Genomic DNA, 25,445 nt, shown 5'->3' on the forward strand with positions numbered 1-25,445 from the left:
AATGTATTTATGCAATTTCTAGACTTTTCGGGCCTTTTTAACGTTGTCGCAAAAAGACCCTGAAAACAGCTCGATCGCCACGGCAGGCGTAAAGATCCTATTTAAAATCATTCAGGGTTTTATTGCAATTTTTAATATATATGTTTAATGTTTTAGGAGAAATCGGAGGAGAGAGAGTGCGCCAGTGCATATACGCAATTACTTTTGGGCGGCCCAAAAGCAATTCCAGGCTTTTAAGGACTTTTATGCAAAAAGGAGGATTCAAAATGCGCCAGCCAATGAGAGAGCGACACGTCATTGCGTGTTTAAACGAACTAATAAATAAATAAATTTTAAATCTAATGGATTAAATTGGTTTAAAATTGATTTATTAATAACTTTGATCCTGAAGTCCGATTGAGATGATTTTTATGGATTTGTTCGTCTTGATTCCTCTTTCTATCTGTACAGTTAGATCATTCAGATCTAGCGTACATTGATAGATAAATATTAAGTACTAAACGGGGTAAAATGGTGATTTTTACCCTATAACCTAAGTATAAAAGCTGAATTTCGAGAGGGGGAGCTCATTCTGGAGGGTGCTTCATCACAGCTGCAAGACAGAGAGGAGTCCCAGCCTGGATCAACAGTTTTGGTATTTTTTTTCTTTCATTGTATTCAAACTTTTGTCCATTTTGAATGAAATAGGTTAAGTTGTTTGTTTCTTCATCTCCATTCTAGTCTGAACTTCTGAATCGCTTGGCTTGAGCGGCATGTACAAGCCCTGATTAGGATTGAGAGGAGAAATTGAGGAATTTTACCTGGGCATTCAATTGCATTACAAAAGAAAATTATAAAAAAATTTAGTTTTAATTTTTAGAAGTCTCAATTTACCCCATTTTAGTTCTGAATTATCAATCTGAAAAATCAACCCAACTCATTTTAAGAACCCTCTTTCAACCTCTCTAAATGATTTCTTGGATCCTTTAATTAGGATCAAAGAAGGAAATTTAGAGCTCTTAATTCTTCCAATCTTCCCATCTCTCCTACCCCCCTCTCTAAATTCTCACCTAATTAGGGTGACTTGATCCTCATTGAAGATCAAATTCACTCTAATTAGGATCTAAAACACCAAAAATTAAATCAAATTGAAATTCCTACTTGCCTCCCTTGGACGACACTCATACTTATCACTATACATATTAAGTAGAGTTTTATAAATTTATTGCATAAGCCAAAAATTCACAACGACAAGGGCTAAAAATTTGCGTAATTTTCACCCCTATTTTCGGCTTATCATTGACCCTCGTTGGAGCGATGATGGCAACTACGGCGCCGAACGGAACAAGTCCGTAGGGGCTCGCACGTAACGAACAGGCTTGACCCGTACCTTTGAAGACACTCAACACGTAGTTCTCTCAAACTTTCTCTCTCACCTAATCTAACCCGAATGCGGTTGAGTGCAGTCAAAAAAAATACTGAAAGACGTAATATAACTTGACGAGCAAGGGGATGGTGTACCTCGTCGGTGGTGTCGTTCGTCTTTGGTGTCTTTGACAGTGCACGGTTGATGTGGTTTTTTAGGCAGAGGCGTGCTAGAGATGGAACCGGCATTGGAACGAAGTGCAGGAGATAGACGAGGATGAAGATGAGAGGCGTGCGGTCCGAACAAGACTGGTCACGGTGTGTACGCGGGCGTGATCAATCACAACAGTGGCCACGAGTACACAGAGTGTGGACATGCACACAGCAGTCCTTGAAATCAGTGAAGACACGCCAAGGCAGTCGTCGGCTTGGAGTTGCGCCTGATCCACTAATGCAATCCCACGTCCAGAGGGCCTCACAATGCTGAGGTGGTGAGCCTTACCTTGTGGTGATGATGGGTGTATCTGGCATGCTGACGCGTGAGGTAAACACCTTCCGAGAGCTTCTCGTACGAATTTGATACTTGGGAAGGCTCTTTGATCAAACCACCAACAACCGGCGACTTCTGGGGATCGTCGGCACCGGACAGAATGTATAGACGTCAAACTGGCAACCCATCTTGAAGTATACGTCTTTGACTTCTCGCAGTGGGAGGGCAGCTTGCAGTAGAGGAATCTGCGGACCGTGTGGCTCGGCGCTCGTAGTGTACGCACAGGTGGTTCACGGCACAGAAACACGTCACCATGGCGGCGGAACGTCGGTTCGGCCGTCGCGAATATGCAGCGTTGCGGGATCCCCCGTGCGGCGACCGTTACGCGCACGCAACTTGTTGGCCAGTGGGATTACCCACAGAGGTTCGGCGTAAGAACATCCATGCGATGTGCGCAAGCGATGAATAGTTATCGCACAGCAGGTCAACAGCTCGTAGGGACACAGATGTCAATCAACGCAGGAGTGTGCGAACTTGCACTGGCGAGATCAACGACGGTGACGAAGTGCCTTTTTTCCTTCTTTACCTTCCTTCTCTGTTCCTTCTCCTCCTCCTCTTGGGGTGAGATCTGAACGATGATTGTAACTGCCACAAAATGCAAATCCAGATCTGAAACTAGAACGTGGGGCCATCGTGGTCTTATATAGGCCATGATGGGCAGGCCCCTTTACAGAGGGTCCAAGAAGGGGAGTCGAATAAGGAACCCACCCCCCTTTTACAACACAATTAACTGACATAGGAAATGAAATGATGAGACGGACGAAAATGACAACGAAAAGGAACCGATACGGATGAAGACAAAAACATAACGGCAAAAAACATAACGATGCACCTATGGACGTGCTCTACCCGGGGTATTTAAACCCGGGCATCTTCACTGATTCTTTGGCATGCCGGCCGGGCTGGACTCGGACTGGTGGGGATGCTGATGATGGTGATGACGCCTCCGCTGATGACTCATTGGCGTCGTCTTGATGCTCTCCATCAATTGTACTTTGGTTGATGGGCCCATCCACATGAAGTTTGGTTCACCAGCACTGAAAGGGGCTGGGTTAGTACCTTCTTTACTTTGACAGGGTATACATTTGCATGTAGCCCTGGAGTTGGCTCCTCCAAACTTCATGGTTTCTCTACCCTGACACTGTCTTATACAGATGTTATTAGTCTTGCCTCCCAAATCAACCCTAGGATTTGGTCCACTGATCCAACTAATAGGGATTTGAACCTTGAGACTGAAAAACGGGAAAATTTTCCTTTCCATTTCAATTTAAAATGTTTTTCATACAGTGGGTAGTTTTATTTCTCAAATAAAAATTATAGATTATTTTAAAATAAATTATTCAACTTGTGTTAAGTTGAAAGGCGGGAAGCCTTTAACAGTTTTTTTTGAATTGTGAATTTTCCACTCTAGCTTTGACACTTTCTAATCAACCTGACCAGATCCGGACAGGAGCGGAATGTGACATTTTAAGTAGCCGACTCTTTGTTAAGTAGTTGAGTCTAAATGGAACGGTCAAGCCCAGCCGTAACTGTCACCCTCTAACGTTCCCGTTCCGTTTAGTAGTGTGGCCTTTATTTGTCCTATTGCTGATTGAATCCTGACGATTAGATGAATCCTATGTATATTTTTCATCCAAAATATTCAATTTCGTATCACTGCCCTTGGTCGGTATCACTCCATGAGTTCTATATCCATTAGTCAGTGACTTATGTTACAAAACCTGGGGCCGCAATTGGTCGTTACCGCTGTCACTTGCTTGGTAGTTTGATGCCGATCATGTTCCGTTACTTTATTCTGATCCGGCCGTGTCAATCGACTCGGCGACATTACTGTCTTCATACCGGATCCTATCATATTTCCGCATGTCCAGCCTCTGTCGCATCAGATCATATTTCCTCATGTCGGGGAAACATCATAATTAAAAGCAAAACAAAACAGTTGATATTTGCTTACAGCCTTGCGTACGAGGCTGCGAGATTCACCCATTGGCCTCGATAGACCTGCGACATTTAAACAATAGCCATATAACGAGGACTATGATCGTACGTTTGAATGAGACAGCATGATCAGTGTCTGGCAAGCGTTACTGCGAACAGTAGATGGGCTGTCGTTACGTTACTTGGCTGACATCGTCTGCAAAAAGGGACAAGCAACTGAACGAAAATTTATTTTTCTTGTCTTTCAAGTGATCAAAGGAATGGTAACGTCCAATGAAACCATCCCATATTGAAGCGTCTTCCTTGCCACAGTTCCTCTGCAAGTGTATAGCGTTTCTGAAGAATAAGATATTATAAAATAGAACTGGGAGGAAACGTGTGGTGCGTGTCCTAAGTCCAAGCACGGGAAGCATTTGTTCAAGTGGACAACAACATGGACCATCGAAAGCACACCGATATAGTTTCCCAAAATACTTTCGCCCTCCAACTGTAATTAATCAACTCCTCCGTAGTAAGTTGCGAGTGATGTGGCGGATCTTACTGAAGAACAATAATTTGTAATTTTGGAAACAAATAAAGGTTTTAATACTGACCAAGATTTTGCTACAGATCATAAATAATACTTTCTAACAAACGCTGATTGTAGGTTAAAAATTTTGCTCCAGTGCTGGGTATTCGCTTGAGACTGCCAGCTATTGTGCTTGAAATGAGCATTTCCCAGAATGTGCGGTTCTCCATACAAATGATGACAAAAAAAACTAACATTCATACCAGTAAATTGGTGTTAATTTATAATAATAGGCATATACCTGGATAACAGGTGTATCGATACCCCTACAGAAACATCGACGAAAAATGGAACATAGAAAAATAGGTCAGTACAAATAGCTTCGGGGATCCGTAATTATAAGTTGAGGGGTCCAATTGAGGATGCTCCATGTTCCCTTCTCGCTCCTTGTAAAATATGTGGATGTATAGCGAGATAGATAGATAAATATCCCATTGAAAAAGAGGCGGTTGTTTTGGATTTAGATAAATATTCACGACAAAGAGGCGGTTTATAATGTTCGTTGGAGGAGAATCGCTTTGCGTTTGTTACGTGTTTCATTCTAGTAATGTGTTGTTTAGCGGATAACCAAGGAGAATAAGAAACTCATCTTATGGAGTGTCGACGGTTGCTGCTTTAGAGTACATTCGCCATCGACCATACAGTGCATGCCTTGCGAGTGAAGTAGAAGTCTATTTCATACATGCCATATTGATAAGGGAAGATGAACGAATTACTCCGGGACCAATATTTTTTCGTCGAGCATAGAGTAAATTCTATGAAGGTTTTTTCTTCATTCAGAAAGTTAAAAATAACGGAAGGGTCGGATATGGATACTGACAAAGAGAGAGAGCTGCCACCAAGAAGATTTGCACATTCAATTTCTACCTTGATAGATTAACGTGCTAGTAACTCTGGATCCAAGCTAAAGAACACACCGGCGATGGGTAGCTACGCTGGCCCCTAGGCGTAGCATAAGACTAATTTAAACGACCGACCAAGGCAGAGGACAAAGTGCATAGAAATGTCTAGGCGCGGTCTGCAGCATCTCTCACAAGGAAGACATGGCGGGTCTTGACGGCAATGTCGAACATGTGCATGGACGAAATCTTAGAGAAATCACGGGGAACGGTTATGAGCAGGACGGACGAAGCGCTCCGGTGAAATAAGATAACCTCGGGATCGTTGAGGGGATATCGCACCCAGCCCAGGCTGTGCAGCTTCTCCTCCAGCATCTCGTGCGACGTTACCATCTCCCCTGTGGGCGAGTAGATCAACTCCGTTCGCCGGCCCAGCCGCTTTGGCCTCTGCAATAGTCGGACCATCCCGTTATCGAATACCCACACGCCTGCCATTCTCCTCTTACGTTTGTTAGCATCCTGCGTTACTATGTACTTATAACGTAAAGAGGGAGAAGAACTTTGAGTGTTTTATTGATGTCAACCAGCGAGTTGTAAGAGTCATGGACCCGTCTGTCATGCCTGCTAGATTTTTGTCCTATCTATAACGAACCAACATGCCAATTTGCACCACAACAACAGTAGTCCGTTTTGTCCACTCCAAGCCGTGCAGGTTCTGACGTTTAAGTAGTGACTTGAACCAGCCTCTGAGCGATCTTGATTGATGTGGTGGGATGGTGATACGGTCCCTATAAGGATTTATGAAAGAAGAAAGAGAAGACGGCAGAAAGTAAGTGGGCCAGCAGGAGCTGAGCTGGCCAAATAACCACCTTTCTTGAAAGGTAGTTAGTTAGGAATTAAAGAAGCAGTATAAATAAGGAGGCAGGGGCGACAAGAGAGGGGACGGAAGCTTTGGGACTTTCTGGAGCTGGCTATTCTTGAGGAGCGGGAGCTGCATTCCGTGGGGGACTCTTCAAGGATCGTGGTTGCAGAGAAGAACAGAGACGACGTGGGTCATCTATACGACCAGAACAAGGAAGCGTGGAGGCAATCTGTGAGTTCATTTTTACTAGAATTTTACCATTCGATATGGTAGTGTATCAGATGGACGATGGATGCGACCATGGATTCCAATCCCGTGTAAATATCTCGTCTATCAGTCCAGTTCTTTCCTTGTACTTAGTGGATTGACTGGTTAGATCTATTCGCGATCTGCACCTATCCATTCACATCGTCTACGAGAGATGTAAGAGGCAATATTCGACAAGGCAGCTCTCAAGGAACCTCTTACATTTTGGGTAAAAATGTTCTTCTAATTTAAACATCTCACTTGTGCGTCTAGTAAGGCATTGCAGGCTTGATTCTGGTTGGATCCAATAAGATCATTGTAAACAGCGGATTAAAATGAAGCGGATCCTTTCTTGCTCTGTAAAACTCTGTCGAGCTTGACAAATCCATTGGCCATTAGATGGGGAACCTCGTGCACTACTCGTACACTTTTTAATCATTAGTATCTGATACAATCCGTTAAATAGTCTACGAGAGGAGAAAAATGAAGGTTCAATGTCATAGAGACATTCAGCGCTTGAGGTGGCGTGCACCGACCTTGCAGAGAAATTCCCGGTTCTTGACTGATAGTTTAGTAGAGGAAATAAAGGAGAACGGCTGGACGGAGCGTCATCTTTGGCATTATACTTTCTGGAGTGCGACAGAGCTTAGAGGCCAGGGCTGCATTCAGCTTTGGTTTCCGACCTTGGTTCCTGGTCATCTGAAAGGTGGAGGCAAAGACAGGAACATTGCGCTTCAAAGATTAAGTAGAACGGATTCCATACTGTAAGTGACAAATTTCAATTCTTCAATTGTTACCATTACAATAAATTAACATATCATTTGCATCAGACTCTGATGTTGGCAAGCATGACACAGAACGAGGTGAAGCAAGACTTGATGTGAAAGAGGTGGAGATTGCAAAAATCAAGAAGAATTTCGGGCAGATATACAAATTGACGGAATCGTTGTAGTAGAAAATGCGGAGTTCTATAGGAGAAACAACCTATGCTAGATAAAATGATGCAGAATATTTCCCCAGGCATTGACATTATGGGTCAGGGCAGAGCAGAGTAGAGGTTAGAAGTCAGAGGAAGCCAGAACAGAGGTCAGAAGTCAGTCAAAGTTGAACGAGAAAATACAGGATAAGAGTGCGGCTATTAAATCAGGGCATAAGAACCAACTGATGAGGACTAGGGAACGGCACGTCCGGGATGTGACGCCCCGGATGTGACGGAATGGATGACGAAACATGATGGACAGTGACATGACGAAGCTTTCATCACGTCAGCGTCACATAACGCATACCAGCAAATACAAAAAAACCATCACGTTTCATCACGTGTCCCTTTATTGGGTGTCCCGTCATGTCCACGTCACCGTGATGGCGTCACAATCACTGGTGATGGGAAAAAACCCTACTTTAGCTCTCTCCCACAGACTCGATGATGCCGGACGTCATTTAGGACGTCGTTCGGTCGATACAGAGTTAATGCTCGAATACCAAGATAGTGGTGTCCGACGTCGATGGAGTCATCATCCGACGGATAAACCCTAAACATGTGATGCAACTATGATACAAAATGAATGCCTCCTATGTGTCGTACTCGCAGGCCCTGACTCGAGGGAGATGCGGAACTCCGAGCTCCAAAGCGATCGCTGGGTGACGCGACGGTGGCCTCTCAAGCGTCATCGAAGGGGACGAAGGTGACTACGGCACCGAACAGAGTCAATCCATAGGGGCCCGTAAGTAACGGATGGACTCGTCCGTACCAGTAAAGACGCTCAATTGTTCTTGTAGTTCTCTCAATTTTATTCTCTCACCTATCTAGCCCGAGCACGGTAGAATCGATCAAAAATGCACTGCAAAAGGTAATATAACAAGCGAAGGTGAGAACGACGCACTCAAGGCAGTGGCTCATTGGTGCAGAGTCTTCGTCGATGGCAAGAACCGGCGTGGGGTGCGGTCGGAGAGGAGTTGGAGAGGATCGGCGTGCTCGACTTGTGGTGCAGAAGGGAGCAATGGATGGAGTATGGAAGGGAGCGAGGAATTGCAATAAGAGTCGAGGACAGAGGCGCTAACCGATGGCGTGATGACCAAATGGCCGGCGTCGACTAAATTGGCAGTGGCCTCGAGGTGGGTGACCGTCAGTCAAGAGAATGGAACAGGTAGTCTCAACGAGCCCGGGATCCGCGGAGGGCTCGTTGGTAGAGCTCGGCACGTAGGCGGGTCTGATGCTTTTGGTCGAGGAGTGGCCCAGACCGTGGTCACAAGATCCAATAGTGTCTAAGGGACTAGCCGGACAGGTGTCCCACCCGCAGAGAATCGCTAGCGCCACAGGCAGAAAAATCGATACTGAACTCGGGCACAAGCCAAGTCCGTCGTGCCCTGTGGTTGACCCAATGCTGAAATGATTCCGCGCCTTTTTTTTGTTGTTGTTTCTACTCGGATCAAATTATTTTTGGCCGTACGTGAGGTGCATGGGGGCGACCATGACAGTGTGGCACTGGATCGTGGGCGGTCAACCCCTGCCATCGTTTGTCAGCGATCCGCCTAGTGAGGACCACGATCCCGGGCACGCAGTGGACCCTCGTCGATCCACTTCACATCGCTCGACGACCCACGCTCCGCCGTCGCGTAGGTCCACGATGCGTTGGCAGGTCTCGTAGCTCGCAGAACGTGAATCTGAGCCGTCAACAGGGGGGCAGCGAATCCTCCGAAAACGGCGGTGATTAGGCCTCAAAGGGACCCCGGCATTTTGGCGGCGTTGGTGCACCACGACATCCCACTAGTTGAGGAAGTAGGGCCTCGACCGGCGACCATACTCCGATATAGTATGGGCGGAGAGAAAAAAAGGAGAGCTGAACAACATACGGGGGTGGGAGTCGGGCAGTACGAAGGATGCCCGTCACGCGATCTTCCCCCTCTTCTTCTTGGCTTCGATCCCCTTCCTTCCGTCCTGTTTCTTCTCTTCTCCTTTGTTCCTTCTTTTCCTTGCTTTCTCTTCTCCTTCTCTCGTTCTGGTGAGACCAAGGAAAACACAACATAATTCACTCGATAATGCCAGGTCAGCCTTTCTCCTAGGGCACCCCTCTTCCTTTATAAGGGGAGGTTGGTGGCAACCACGACTGCATATTAGAACCGGACATGCCTGCACCTCCACATGAGATGTCCCGTGTCATGACACGTTGTCAACACGAACTCCACAACTGCCCTTTGTTGTGACAGGTGGACACGTTGTCTATTTTTGTCTTTTTTTTTCTATTACTTTCTCTTCCCTCCAAGGCCTATACATAGGCCAAAGTAGCTTGAAACACTTGGTGAATTTTATTTCAAGAGTTTAAGTTTTCTTCTTGAGAAATTTGCCCTAATCTTCTCCCCTTCAGAGCCGCCGCCACCACTACTGCTGCCGCCACCGCCAGGGGGGAACATCTGCACGTCGCCCGCAGGCAGGGCGCCCACCCACGCAGGGCGCCCGCCATGCCACTGCAAGCAGGTCACCCCCACGCGCAAGCCACCCTCCACGCAGGCCGCCCACCCATGCAGGCTGCTCGCCACACCGCCGCATGCAGGCCGTTTGCGCGCGCAGGCCGTCCCCTGCACAGATCGCCCGCCCTTAGTAGGTCACCCACCTACGCAGGCTGCCTACCACACCACTGTGCACAGGCTGCCTGCCCACACGGTCACCGCGCGCAAATGCCCACCCACGCGCTGGCCGCCTACAGCCGCCCGCCCATGCGACTGGTGCCCGCAGCCACACAGCCGCCCGTCCACGCGGCCGTCGTGCGCAGCCGCCTGCCCTTCACGGCTGCCACGCGGAGCCGCTCGCCCACGCAGCCACCTTGCGCCCACACGATCCCTACAATCAACATCCCGGGCTTTAGATCCTTCATTATGTAAGCGCACGCCTCATTTATCGTTTAGGTTTTGGGGTGCTGCCTTGAATGCCGCAACGAGGAGACTCCCCCCTTGACCCCTCGCTAACTGACTGTGCAGTTGGATCCGTGACTCTGTGTCAAAGCGCATGTCAATCGCCCCACCCTGCCAATGACGCATCGATAATTTCCCGCATGGCCACGACGCATTACTCTAGTGCCAAGGTACTTTCTGCTCTCTTTGGTGATCGTGTTCTTCATCCAGTATTCTTTGAGTGTCTATCCACCGCCGTCAAATTAGTTTTGGATTTTGAATCTTCAAGTGAATAGACTGAATCTTCTAGCGATCGTCCTTTCAAATTTAATGACCTTGGTGCTTTGTTTCACTGTGGTGGTTGTAAGACAGTACTCCCGCCCTCGACGAGGAAAGGGCCTGCACCATCATTATTTTCACCGGATTTAAATCATCGAATTTGATTGTGTGATACGTGGTCTGTTTTATCCTACCCCAATCTTAGATCGTCCTAGTCTATAATGAAATCGTAATGACATTAATAAAATCAATAAATGAATGACCTATGTAGAGGGGCTAGGGAAAGCTTGAACCCAATTCCTATAGTGATAAATATAAGTGCAATTGAAATTCCTGGGGAGTTATACATTTGTGAATTGATACAACCTTTCACTATCTCTTGAAGCTTGATCTGCCTCCCAGATAAACCATATAGCCAAAACAAACCATGAACCGATATAGAAGAGCTCGCCTAGATTGCACTCGTGATTTCTTGGATCATTGAGTGAGATGAGTTGAGCTGCTCATGTGTCCAGCCTCTAGATGTATCCACATGGTGCACGTCACATCAAATCTCTTCCTGTGTCTTGACGAGCTCTCTTTACCCTATGTCTGATGGAGGACCATCCTGTCAAGCATGCCCCAGCCCATCGTCAGACATGCTATAGAGCCTGAAACGATGTGAAGAACCCAAGCTTCCACTACCAGGTTTAAAATCGCATCCGCATCACGTTGTTATATCTCGTATTTGTGCTGTTTACGGTTTTTATGGAGGACCTTCATGGCTTTACGGAGGTTATCTTTGCGCCGCCAGTTTTTATTTCGCCACTGTGGACAGTACGGAGGCCCCCTCCCGCATGTGTATGGGGCTCCCCCATGAGAGTCTTGTGTTTTTGTGTCTTTTGTTTACCCATTTGGGGAGGCCAGGCATGGCCTCTTCCCTCTTGAAGTACCCTTTGGGGGGGGCAGGGCCCACTAAGCCCCTTCCCCCCTAAAGGATTCCATTAGGGCATTTGTCACTGCCCTCATTCTTCTTTCACTATAAAGGGAAGGGGGAGGGCCTCGTTTTTCAATCGAGTGGTTTTTTTGATAGCAAACAGAAAAGACTATCGAACTGTTTTTTTTCTGTTTGAGGATTTTTGATAGAATTATCTCTCTTGACTCTTAGAGGTTCCACCATTCATCAGGACAACCTAGGGTTTTCTACTGCGGAGGAACCCATGTGTCCTCGAGCTAACGCACCCTCATGTCATGCTCGCCTGCACCAGGTCTCCTATGAGCACTTTGCAAGCCCCGACGTCGGAGTTCCCCACCGAGGGATGGTCAAGGCCGCGAGAAGAAACTTCTGCTACCGCGGCCTCATCTTTATTGACTACACTTTGGGATGTTGCGTCATGCTGTTCTTAGTTTCTGATCTCGTTGAGCACCTAGAGCGAGAGGCCGCCACCGATTCCCTCCACTCGCTTGGCTGTTGCAGCAGCTCGACGCCACGATAACACTGGCTTCCCTACCACCGATGATGACCCTCCGTGGGTCATCGGTTTCTTGTTTGCCAGCCCTAGTTTCCCTCCCGGCAATGATCCGGCCCCACCAGATCAACGATTCATGCACGCATTAAACAATGATTGATAGAAGGCACGCGGGTGCAACCAGGGTGATGCCAGTTTGTACGGGTCAACCTGCTAAACAGACCCAACGCAACCTGGTCTCGAGGCCCCTTCTGTCTTTGCCCTTGCTTCTTGGTTCTCCATCTCGCTGACGAAAGCACCCACCGTGGAGTGCCACCTTGCCGGGTCCACAGAAAGTTTAATGCAAGGCTCTCCACCAAATTATTAGCCTGTGATCCACCTTAGCCGTAGGATCAACAGGGAATCCAGTGATCATAGTTCCACCCTGGCGGACCTTGTTCTGGGTCTTTATAGTGTGAACGCAACACTAAAGCACACAGAAGGCTGTCATCACCCATGACCAAATATCGAACTGACAGCAATCACTCAGACCGTCTCTCTCTTCTCCCTCTAGTGACATCCTCGACATCGGACCGTCCCCATTTGGTGGTCCCAACCTGCCTAGTTATCATCCGCCGTCCAGTCTTCTCTATCAGCGGTTCCCCCCGGAATTGGTACGCATCACCCATCTTCATTCCCTGGTGCTTAACTGATTACAATGTCCAAGGCTAATGGAAACTCAGGATGAACGACCCTCTCTATTCTTCTCCATTGACCGTGCTTCATCGCTCGAGGGCCGGGCGGACACCATCCCCACATGTTACTTCCTTCTTCCTCCTCTTCCCTTTACTTTTTACAGTATTATTATTTCCTTTATTCCTGGTCTACGTCTGGTCCTCTGCCTTGAGAGACCCCAAGACGGCGACGTAGGTTAGCCACCTCATTGTGTTAGGGCACGTCGTTGACAGTGTCAGGTTGGGTCATTCGGGATGATGGCAGGATGCCATCAGACGATAACTTGTCAGTCACTCCGTTGGTGTGCAAGCTGAACATACGGGTTATTGGGAGCTTGGTCAGGCCGCGACATTCCTCCGTGTCACCACCTGACTTGTGTCTCAGATCAGCCGGCTAATTATCTACTTCACAATAATTTTGATATAATCGCAAGCATCTTTTCACGTTATTAAATCATTCCCACAATCGACCCCTGTGGTGTGACATGAACTAGTCGACTCGGTCGCCGTGTTACATCATATATGTATTAGAGCCGATCGTGCTAATCTCCACGCTTAGCATTGTTAGTCGTACTTTTCTCATTTCTGTGTTTTAAGTTGCATGCATTGCATATTTTGAAATTCACTACACGTGCATACATAGATACCACATCATATTTCGACATGTCTTTGCATCATTCTAGGTAGAAACCCCATATTATGATTTGTCAGGCAATAGGATGGGCCAAATGCGCGGCCAGTTACAGTCCACCATAGATGGTACACATCATGAGGAGGTTCACAATTATGAGCCCGATCTCTCGTATCTTCCACTAGAACATCCCGCTCTTTCCCTTCCTCAGGCACCCTATCTTGACCTCGACGAGGCCGAGGCATCGACTCAAGCTAGTAGGGAATCCCCTCCGAGATCCCCTACTCCCCCTAGAGGGCCACCTATGGGCATGCCCCCACCCTAGTCTGATGACCGAGGACAGGATGTACTACCACTAGCACCTACTCCAGTACTAGGCCCCCACCTCGCTCCAGCACAGGCAGATGATTTTGTTTAATGTCCCGGGAAGGCACCAGCCAGAGATAGCTCAGAGTCCCCGCCACTCCTTGACATGCCACATCGTTATTTCAAGTCATCGACGTGCCCCTATCAGCCATGTCAGACGCCATTCAGAGAACTGCCACAACGACACCCACTGACCAACCGGTACCGTCCACCATGATGCAACGAAGACCGGCATTATTACCATGACTGGCCACAAAACTATCCAGATGCAAGGTTCCCGCCACACAAGGAGACATTTGCCTCGATCAGATACCAGCCGAGAGGACCCCGCAAGGACTATTAGGACCGACCTTACGAGCCAGCTCCTACTTCTTATCTGAGCCGTGACATATATGTCCCACCATACACGTGGGCTAACCATCGCCCACGAGGAGTGGTACTACCTGTCAGCCCCTCAGGCGACTACGGCGCCGTTCAGGCCGGCGCCGACTCATGTGCCACCCTACGGTTTGCATGACTACAACGGGGTGCCTCGCGCCCCCCTGGCACCACCTCAGCCAACTTATGCACTGACACTAAAATACACGCTGATGTCGACCTACATACCAACGCTGACCTATGCACTAGTGCCGACCTACGCAGTGACGCCAACCTACGCGCCTGCATTGACCTATGCGCCGGGTGAGCCATACACCACCCCAGCACCAACCCTCACACCGCCAGCCATGGTCGCAGCCATGGCGCCATACACGGCCCCACCTAGTACGATCCGTATTCGCAGCCGGCGTGATGTAACACGTGATTATCCGGACAGAGCGGCACGTGTTACAACACAAAGAGTGAGAAGATATGCAATAGTCGATATTGATGTGTTTTAAGAAATAACTCTAAATGAGTGTACAAGGCAACGGGTGATCCAGAAAATACAAATCACTAAATTCCCCAAAAAGAAAATTGCCACAATTAAACTCTCAATAACCCGTAAAATTATCTAGACACCTGTGACGCAAGGAGCTTGACAGCCTAGTAACATATGCAACTCTCCTTATTAAGCAATCAGTCTTCTACCACAGGTAATATCCTATCATTCAATGTTGATGGCTATCCTACGTGCAGTAATGTTGAAATTGGTAGCGGAACAGATAGGGGGAGATGACAATGAAGAAGATAATGACACTGATGAAGAAGAGGAGATGAAGAGAACCTGGCGTGGGTGAGGGCAACGAAAGAGTTTGCATGACATCTGATAACCAGTCCATGCAGAAGATTGGTCGTGGAAGCACGACGAGTCAAATTAGTCATCGATGAGAAGTAACGACAGATCAACACGCAATGGTGTGATAGAGAACTAACGACAGATCAACACCCAAAATAGTGGACAGAGATGACGGCGTGTTCGGAAGATGCGGCGAACTCCAAAGGAAGCAGCGGCGTAGCCACAGACATGTAACACCCACGTCGCTGAGACGCAACGTGCGGTAGGAGCAGCGTGTGGCAGGTGCGATGTGCGATAAGCGCAGTCCGGCGAGAGCTGCAGATGTGCGGCGAGATCACTCGGCACAGTGTAAGCAACGTGGGCGGAAGTGGAGGAATGGCGAGAAAAAATGAGGGCATGATGGCCGCAAAATCGGGAATGGTGGTGTGACGATGGACTTCACAAATGGCACCAAGAAAGGTTTTCAAGAATGGGGTTCATGGATATTCTTCCACCACAAGTATTCAAGAAGTCGATTTTCTTGAAGAATCCACGAACTTACTAGAGGAGAGGGAGTCGTCATCGGTGGTTCTTCCACGGAGTGGTTTCGATGTGGTGAATCCGGCCCAATGACGAACGACCACGTTCCCCCTCGATCTATATTCCAGAAACTGCTACTACACTCTAGAATGGGAAAAAACTAAAATTTCAAGTGAACTTTCAACTTCCAAATGACAACCTCCTATACTTGGATATGCCATCCCTTTATAGGGGGAGGAAGGATGCCAAAGTAGCCGACAATGGGGGGGGGGAAACCGTCGTGAGACAATATTCCCATTAATGTACATTACAAACACGAAAGAAAATAACAGATGAGACCCAAAACATAATGAGCCAATCTGATCATTCAAGAAAATTAAAAAAAATACAGAAATAATATGTGACACTTACAGATAAGAATTAGGTTGGATGCTTGAAGCTGGAATTATGAATATCAGCTCGAGCATCACGGCGCGATTAAACTCGTTTCGTGTTGATGCAGAGGCTATGGTCCCTGATGACTCTCAATACATCATCAAATGTTTAGAGTTTTTTAGCATAAAAGCATCAATCGTATCCATTCAATCCATGTTGGTTGTCATTCATATGCATTGTTTTATGAACTTACTAACCCCACTTGATTCTTCGAATCAAGTGGATTATATCTGACATTTTTGATTAGTGAGTTCAGAAATAGATTAAGGCAGCCAAAGGAAGACGAAATTGATCAGGAGGAGCTAGCGAGAAATCAGGAAGAAGAAAATTCCAAAAATGCCCCCAGAGCTTGTTTTAAGAGAAACCTATAAATAGTCTCTCAAAAGCTCATTTTGGGGTTGTCCAGAATTTTGCTCAAGGAAGCTAGGGCTTGGAGAGGAAGGATTTCTCCAGACCCTCCAAGGCTGATGAGCATTGGAGCTGGGAGAGAAGCAAGCTGAGGAGTAGATGGAGCACGACGATCGCCATCTTGCCGGAAGGGCGGGACACAAGGTGGTGTGAGTGTTTCAGTTTCAGTTATTGCATCCTCTCCCTGCAAAGACAATCGAGGTTGGAGGGGAAGGTGCTGAGTAGTACCTCCCTGTTGTTCCAAACGAGATTGTTCATCTTCTAGTTTGATCTTTGAGTTCTTTGTTTGTTCAGATTGATTTTCTCTCTCATTTTTTATGAAAACCTAAACTTTTCTTCAGCAAATTCTCTGAAATCGACTCCTGCACGAGGGCCTAGGCAGCTAGCAACCAAGGCCACCGCTTAGGTTGCTAGCAGGCCGAGCTTCCTGCAGCCAAGGCCGTGCGTAGCAACGCCGCACACAGCAAAGGCCGCGTGCAGCACCGCCGCACACAGCACTGATAAGCTCAATTTTACTGTGTTTTTTACTGGTTATTTATCTGTAACATGTGTGAGGATTAAGCTTATTCAACGAATTTATAAACCTCACAAGTTAGGGCGAGTGAGGGTCGATCCACAGGGAGCAAAAGAAAACAGCAGGAAATTCCTTTTCAGTACGTTAAAGTGCAACTTAATCAAGCCGTCTACAGAGAATTTCTCTGTAGACAGATCCTTTGCCCTTTGGGGCAAAGGATCGAACACCTTGCGTGCAGGGATAACCTGCGCGCAAGGTGTTGCGTGCAGGGATAACCTGCGCGCAAGGTGTTGCGTGCTTGGCGGCCTCCTGCGCGCTGACTATGCAGCGCGCGGCGGCTGCCTATGCACGGAATGCCTGCACGCAACAACGTGCTGCACGCGGCTGCGCGCGGCTGTGCTGCGCGCGGCTGCACGCGGCTGGGTGCTGCGTACAGTTGCACGCGGGTGCACGCGGGTGCACGCGGCTGCGTGCTGCGTGCGGCTGTGCACGGCTGAGCGCGGCGGCTTTGCTGCACACGGCGTGGTGGAGATGCGGAGGAGTTCTGTTCTTTTGGAAGATTTGGGGAAGACGATTTGAACAACAAAGGAACAAAGTTTAAACTGAAATCAAATCTAAAACGAAACAATCCTCAGTTGGAAAACATTGGAAGATCTTGTGACTCTTCCAACCCAACCAAAATTATCTGAGAAGAGAGGGATTACAGGGCTGAAGCTTGCAATTTCCCCACGTCGGGTGTCACGTCCTTGCGGGGAGGCATGGTTCTTCAGTCCAAGCTATCTTCAGTCTGTTCTTCCTCTCCAACTCCAAAAGCTCATCAGCTCCTGGAGGGTGCAGAAATCCTCTTCTCCAAGCCCTAGTTTCCTTAGAGAAAATTCTGAACACCTAAACTCCTCTCTCAAGAGAGTATTTATAGGTTTTCTCTTAAGTCATGCCTAGGGGCATTTTCGTAATTTTTGCCACTTCGAATTTTTGCCCACTTCTGTTGATCCTCCTCTCTTCCTTGATCTTCTTAACCTGTTTCTGAATGTTCACTAGCCATAAAACGTTAAATATATTCCACTTGATTCAAAGAATCAAGTGGGGTTAGTGATTTCATAAAACAATACATATGCATGAACTTAGCCTGAATTCACAAGATAATTGTAATGAATTTAAACTTGAGAACTTGATTATTTGATGACATATTTTAGAGTCATCAAACACCCCCCAACTTAGATCATTACTAGTCCCTTAGTAATGACATGCAGGTGAGAATAAAAGATTATCTCAAGGTGAATTTTGACTTTCGATAACTTTGATTCATGCTCTTCTCAAGGAGTAGTTTCAGCAATTAAAATTGACCAGCGTAGAAGAAATTTAGGATCTATCTCAGCCTTAAACCTCAACTAAGTGCACATGATCTATGGAGTACATATAGTAAGTACATAGTATATGGAATAAGATCGAGTTAACACCCCAAGCGCACTACTGAACGAGGCGTAGAGAGTGGCATTAATGCTAGCTCAATACTATGGCTATAGTAGCATCGGCTCAAACACACGGGAGATAGCTTTTCCACCTTTATTTTATTTGGCATTTGCTGCTTGTTGGTCATTTTTGATGACAATCAACTTTAGTACTATGATGCAAGCTTTTGCTTGTTTATGCGCAGTGCAGCTTTCACTTGATAGTTTGGTGGCGCTTATCCACTACCCATGTGCCGTCCTTAGTAGACCGGCAGCTTATTCCCCTGACGAAGTTATGTATCCTTCATGGGTCAGGGAGCTTCACTCACGTCATAATAATACTGCCAATGAGCTAACACTAACCCTACTCTCCACTAAAGCTAAAAATTTTCGTGCATGTAAGTGCTAACTCAACCCGAGGTGGATGGTGAGGTGAGAGAAGTATAATGGTAATAGATATGACTGTCGTGGTATGGATCGTAGTGCACCTAGCTAGGCTTACTTCACCTAGGATTCCCTAGCTGGCCACTCTTGCATTTCTACCCTTTTGAAAAGAATCGAATTATCATGCATATCATTGGACAATCATCTCCTAAGATCATCAAATATCCATGGTTTGTGCATGCAAAAACGAAAAAAATTTCATGGATAATGCATGTAAATGTACTCCCCACCCCCCCTCAATAAAAGGCATGTTCCTACATGACAAATCGTAATTGAGAGGAAGGAGAAAGGAATACCAAACCATGGAAGGAAGGGCGGCGATCAGCATGCGTGTTGTCCAGTGACGTGTTAGGTGGGCGTGGATCGGAGTGGCTGCACACGAGAACAGAAACAAAAACGCAGAAACAAAAACAAAACAAGGAAAGTAACCAAGCATAGAGAATAGGAAATGTAGTAAAAACAAAAACTAATCGGATCATGAACTATCATGCGATGGCTTTTCTAACGTAATATTCATAGGGCTGTGAAGATCGTCTTCTTCTAAGTAGGGTTTGAGCCGTTGCCCGTTCACAGTGAATCGTCTTTGAGACGTAGGATCGAAAATTGTGACGGCTCCATTCTCAAAAACCTGATGAACAAGGAAGGGACCATCCCATCGCGTTTTCAATTTACCTGGAAAGAGTTTTAGTCTAGAGTTGTAAAGCCATACTTTTTGATTCTCCACAAAAATTCTTCTCCTCAAGCTCTTGTCATGAAACATCTTCATCTTGGCTTTATAAATCTTCGAATTCTCATAAGCCTCATTTCTTAACTCTTCCAACTCATTCAATTGAAGAAGTCTATGCTTGCCGGCTCTATCCAAATCTAGGTTGAGTTTTCTAATAGCCCAAAGGGCCTTGTGTTCTAACTCAAGTGGTAAGTGACAAGCTTTGCCAAAGATAAGGCGGAAGGGAGACATGCCGAGAGGGGTTTTGTAAGCTGTCCTATAAGCCCATAATGCCTCGTCGAGCTTCCTAGACCAATCTTTCCCATCTGGACGCACTATTTTCCTCAAAATTTTCTTAACCTCCCGATTGCATAATTCCACTTGGCCATTTGCTTGTGGGTGATAAGGGTAGTGACTGATGATGAACACCAAATTTCTTGAGGAGGTTCCTAAAGTTGTAATTTGTAAAGTGTGATCCTCCGTCACTAATGATCGTGGGCATCCATATCTATAAAAATATGTGTCTCAATAAAATTAGTCACTACCTTGCTGTCATTGGTTTTTGAGGGGATGGCCTCCACCCATTTGGAGACATAATCGACAACCATCAATATATATTCATACCCATTTGAACTAGGAAAAGGTCCCATAAAATCTATTCCCCATAAATCAAATATTTCTACTTCTAGAATGGGTTGTAGAGGCATTCTATCTTTCCTACTTATGTTGATGGATGCTTGGCATGATAAACATGTGTTATAAAACTTTTGAGCGTCTTGAAATAACGTAAGCCAAAAAAAACCAGATTCAACAATTTTATGTGCGGTTACCTTAGCGGAGTAATGTCCTCCTCCAGGTTTGGAATGGCAGAATTCCAATATGCTCCTTTGCTCGCTCTCGGGGACGCACCGCCTCAAAATTTGATCTTGGCCTTGATGGAATAGCTCCGGGTCTTCCCAAAAGTAAAATCTTGCATCTTTAAGCAGCTTCTTCCTCTCGTGAGACGTCCAACCTGTTGGAATTTGTCCTGAAACTAAGAAATTGACAATATGCGCATACCAAGGAAGCGATGCTCCTTGTGCGGTTAGGACATGTTCATCCGGAAATGCATCGTTTATTAATGCAGGTTGGGTATTTAAAATTCGAGAGAGGTGATCTGCTACTACGTTTTCACATCCTCGCTTGTCCTTAATCTCCAAATCAAATTCTTTTAATAGTAACACCCATCTAATCAACCTAGGTTTTGCCTCCTTCTTTGCTAATAAATATCTAATAGCTGCATGATCAGAAAAAACAGTAATTTTACTTCCTAACAAATAAGACCTAAATTTTTCTAATGCAAAAATAATAGCCAGTAGTTCCTTTTCGGTCGTAGAATAATTCAGCTGTGCATCCACTAAAGTTCTACTGGCGTAGTAGATGACCACGGGTTTCTTGTCAATTCGCTGGCCTAACACTACACCTACTGCAAAATCAAAAGCATCACACATTAGTTCAAAAGGAAGGGTCCAATCGGGCCCTTGCAAGATAGGTGCATTTACTAAAGCTTCTTTTAATTTATCAAATGCATTCTTAGCCTCTAGTGTTAGTTCAAAATCATTATTTTTAGACGATAAAAGGTTTGTAAGCGGTTTAGAAATTTTAGCAAAATCAAGGATAAAACGTCTAAAGAAACCCAGGTCGAGGAAACCCCTAAGGGTTTTTAGGTTGGTTGGAGGTGGAAGGCCCTGATGACCTCGATCTTGGCCTTGTCCACTTCAAGCCACGGCTGCTTACCATGTGGCCCAGCACTACTCCCTCCTGCACCATGAAATGAGATTTTTCCCAACTTAGTACGAGGTTCGACTCAATGCACCTCTTCAATACTTTGGTGAGGCTAAGGAGGCAGTTTTCAAATGCGGATCCAAATACAGAAAAATCATCCATAAATATTTCTAAGCACTCCCTAACTAGATCGGAGAAGAGTGCATTCATGCATCGTTGGAATGTGGCGGGTGCATTACATAGCCCGAAAGGCATACGCCTAAAGGCATATGTCCCTACAGGACTCGTGAAGGTCGTCTTCTCTTGGTCCTCAGGATGGATATTCACTTGGTTATATCCTGAATAACCATCAAGAAAACAGAAATAATGCTGCCCCGATAATTTTTCTAGTATTTGATCCATGAAGGGTAATGGGTAATGATCCTTCTTGGTAGCCTTGTTCAATTTCCGATAGTCAATGCACACCCTCCACCCAGTGGTTAGCCTCTTCTGCACTTCTTCTCCTTTATCATTCAGCTCAACAGTCACTCCTGACTTCTTAGGAACCATATGTACCGGGCTTACCCATCTACTATCGGAAATCGCATAGATGACGCCGGCATTAAGCCACTTGAGAATTTCCTTTTCGAGGACTTCTCTCATGTGGGGATTCAACCTCCTCTGATGTTCTCTACAGGGTCTAGCTTCATCTTCTAGAAATATCCTGTGCTCACAAATTGAAGATGGAATTCCTTTGATGTCATCAAAAGTCCACCCTATGGCCGATTTATGCTCTTTAAGCACTTTGAGTAAGCTCTCTTCTTGTGTTGGAGTGAGGGATGAAGATATAATCACAGGTAAACTTTTTGTACAGTCTAAATAGGCATACTTGAGGGTAGAGGGAAGTGGTTTAAGTTCTGGGTGAGCTTTTACTTCTGCAGAGTCTAAGAGTTCATCATCTAGCTCTCTACTTTCTATGTTGGATAGGTACTCCTTCACTCTTCCCTCTTCTCCTTCATTTTCTGTGCAGAATCTGAGCTCTTCATTGCTCCCTAAGGGGCACTTCATCATCCTAGAAATGTCAAGTTGAACTCTTTCCTTCCCTATCTTAAACTCGACAGTCCCCTTTTCCCAGTCCATGATAGTCCTAGCCGTCACTAAAAACGGTCTTCCTAGAATGATAGGAGCCAAGCTAAAGTCTCCTGAAATTTTTACATCAGTTACTATGAAATCTACATGAATTTCACAATTTTCTACAGTGATAGTGACATCAGTCAATCGTCCCTCAGATTGCCTGACCGTTCCGTTGGCTAAGAGTAGGTCCATATGGATCTCTTCAAGCTCCCCGAATCTGTATTCCTCATACAATGCCGTCGGAATGATGCTGATGCTTGCTCCTGTGTCTAACAAGACTTTTGAAAAAGTCTTTCCTCCTATGTCACATGTGATAAAAGGGGCACCAGGATCCCTCTTTTTTATAGGTATGTCATTTAAAATGCTAGAGGCATTTTCGGAAAGTTTAAGAACTTCCCTATTCTTTCTATCTGTGCAAGAGTCCTTAAGATATTTCTTAAGTGATGGTGCACACCTAAGCATGTCTTCCACAGTGACTGTCATTGTGGCCTTCCTAAAGTTCTCTAGCAACCTGTTTTCATAATCAAAGACAGGTTTCTTTCTCGTTAGGGCAGATGGGTAAGGTATGTGTTGCCCACTTGTGGAAGGTAAGGGTTCATCGCCGTCGGGAAGATCCTCTCCTTCGTGCTCCCTTGACTCCTCTTTCTTCCTAGCGTTCTCTACAGAATACCTATAGGGATCCTGAAGTTCTTTTCCATTCCTCAATCTTGAGGCTGCCAGAACTTCAGGATCCAATTCATCCATTTCTTCGTGGCTAGAATGCTGAATATGATGCAAATTGCATGGATTGATGACGGGTTTCGTAGGAAAACGTTGAGAAGTGCAAGTGTTTTCTGCAAGGATACCTTGGGATTCAGAGGGTGGCCTGAAACTCTCCAGCAGCTTCCTCATTTGCTCTCCACCAGAAGCGGAAGCTACAGGCAGCCAAGGCTGCCAGAAGCGGAAGCTGCTAGCGACCCAAGCCACCGGCTTGAGATAAAGGGGGGATAAAGGGGGGATGTTTGGGACTTGAGAGAGAGAGAGATGGAGAAGATCAGAAGATGTGTTTGAGACGACAGAGAAAGAGAGTGGTGGAGAGAGAGAAAGGGGGGAAGTGGTGTTGAGAGAGAGCGAGATGGAGAAAGTGTGTTTGAGACATGACAGAGAAAGAGAATGGGTGCTTGAGAGAGCAAGGGAGAGTGAGATGGAGTGTTTGATAGATGAGAGTGGGTGTTTGAGAGAGAGAGAGATGAAGAGATTGTGTTTGAGAGGAAAAAACGAGAGGGTAGTCCCAGTAGGTCCGGGTTTTTTGCATTCCTATTCCAGCCCGGTCTTGTCCAGTTCTGGTCTGGTCTCAGTCCAATCATGCTTACTCAATCCCAACGTCAAAGAAGAAAAGCAAAAAAGTTGGTATGAACTTATCATAAAAGGAATAATGCATTACAAGGTAATCTCTAGATTTCATCTTGGATAATAAAGTACTCTATTAGGTGTCACTCAAAAGATTAATAAAATAACAGAAGAGACAGACAAAGGAACATAAAAATATTAATATTAGAAGAAGAGAGAAGGAGAAAAGAAAAAAGAGAATAATATGAAAAGAAGAAGAAAGCAATATGAAAAGATAAACAGAAGAAGAAGAAGAGAGGAATATTAAGAGAAGTTGAAATAATAATAAGAGAAGAGGAAAATAAGAAGACAAGAAGAACAAAGGGAGATGAAGAAATTAATAAAATAAGAAGAAACGAAGATGAAAAGAAGAATAAAGCAAGGATAAGAGAGAAAAAAAAGAAAAAAAGAAAGAGAGAGGAAGGAGGACTACCATGGGGAGGGCCACGGGGGAGGCGATGGGAAGGAGGTGTAAAGGGGAGGGGGGTAGCAGCAACCTATCGGGTAATTTTGGGGCCTTGATTAAAAGATCCAAAATTGATTGCGTAGTGAAATACCAAATCCAAAATGGATCTGGAAACCAAAACATCACCTTTACACAGACTTAAAATGTGATTTATTGATTCCTCGAGTGATCATCTTCAAGCAGTTCAAATCCTCAGCCTCTAGACATGTCCATACAATTTTCTGGGCATTGGGTCTCCTCTTCTTTCCACAAACTCTGCTTCTGGAAATCTGAAGTCCTCTCAATCTAGTTCCCACTAGAAGCAACACTCAGGGAAGAAGATGATAAGAAAGTGTTAAGCACTCCATCTCCGCCCGCAACTTTTTCTGGGCATTGGGTCTCCTCTTCTTTCCACAAACTCTGCTTCTGGAAATCTGAAGTCCTCTCAATCTAGTTCCCACTAGAAGCAACACTCAGGGAAGAAGATGATAAGAAAGTGTTAAGCACTCCATCTCCGCCCGCAACTTTTTCTGGGCATTGGGTCTCCTCTTCTTTCCACAAACTCTGCTTCTGGAAATCTGAAGTCCTCTCAATCTAGTTCCCACTAGAAGCAACACTCAGGGAAGAAGATGATAAGAAAGTGTTAAGCACTCCATCTTCGCATCTCCATCTCCGCCCGCAACTTTTAATTTTGCTTTTCGATCATATCTGAAATGACGGGGGTTAATGTAGAGAAATCAGGTTGAGTTTGCGATGAAACCTGATACTGTTGTGGAGGCCTGTGCTGGAATTGTTGTCTCTGCTGGAACGGGGGCTGAGCTGCCGGCTTGTTTTGGAAATTTGGCCGCTTTTGACCTGCCCACGGTTGTTGCGGCTGATTGAAGGCCTTCACCTCTTCTTCCATGGCTTGGCAGGCTCCATCTTCATGTTCCCTGCTAAAACAGAGAGAGCAGATCTTAGCTTTGATGATGGGAGAGTTACCTAGGAAGACATTCTTCAAGGTAGAGGTGAGCTCCTCCAATTTCTGGTTGGTCTCCCTTAGGCCCGCTTGTAGCTCTCCCTCCTTGGCGTTGACCTGCAGAACTCCTGCTCTCTTGGGCTGCACATTCCTCCCATTCTGATTGGCTCCAATCTCCTGCAAATCAGTTTCTGCAACTCTCTCCAAAATATCAAAAACTTCATCTTCATATGTAGTATAGAACGTTCCATCGGTAACGAGATTTACTTTATTTTTCATAAAATCAGAGAGAGACTCATAAAATATTCGGGCTAATTGACATTGTTCAATGCCATGGTGAGGACATTTCCTCAACAAATCATTGAATCTCTCCCATGACTCACTAAAAGCTTCTCCATCATGAGGATGGAAATTGTGAATTTCCCTTCTATAGAA

The 25,445-nt window shown here is 45.8% G+C and overlaps 1 protein-coding gene and 1 non-coding gene across 2 annotated transcripts; one reads left to right on the forward strand and one right to left on the reverse strand.

The window, feature by feature from the left end:
* Nucleotides 1-5,407: 5,407 nt before the first annotated feature.
* Nucleotides 5,408-5,734, reverse strand: LOC144708760 (flowering-promoting factor 1-like protein 3). The gene has a single exon (XM_078582202.1). It carries the CDS (start codon nucleotides 5,732-5,734, stop codon nucleotides 5,408-5,410), a length of 327 nt encoding a protein of 108 aa, XP_078438328.1.
* Nucleotides 5,735-25,339: 19,605 nt separating this feature from the next.
* On the forward strand, nucleotides 25,340-25,445 carry LOC144709004 (small nucleolar RNA R71). The gene has a single exon (XR_013582946.1). It is a non-coding gene; the product is annotated as a small nucleolar RNA R71 (small nucleolar RNA).

This window comes from Wolffia australiana, chromosome 10 (genome assembly GCF_029677425.1).
Source record: "Wolffia australiana isolate 7733 chromosome 10, ASM2967742v1".
In the NCBI taxonomy this organism is placed as follows: Eukaryota; Viridiplantae; Streptophyta; class Magnoliopsida; order Alismatales; family Araceae; genus Wolffia; species Wolffia australiana.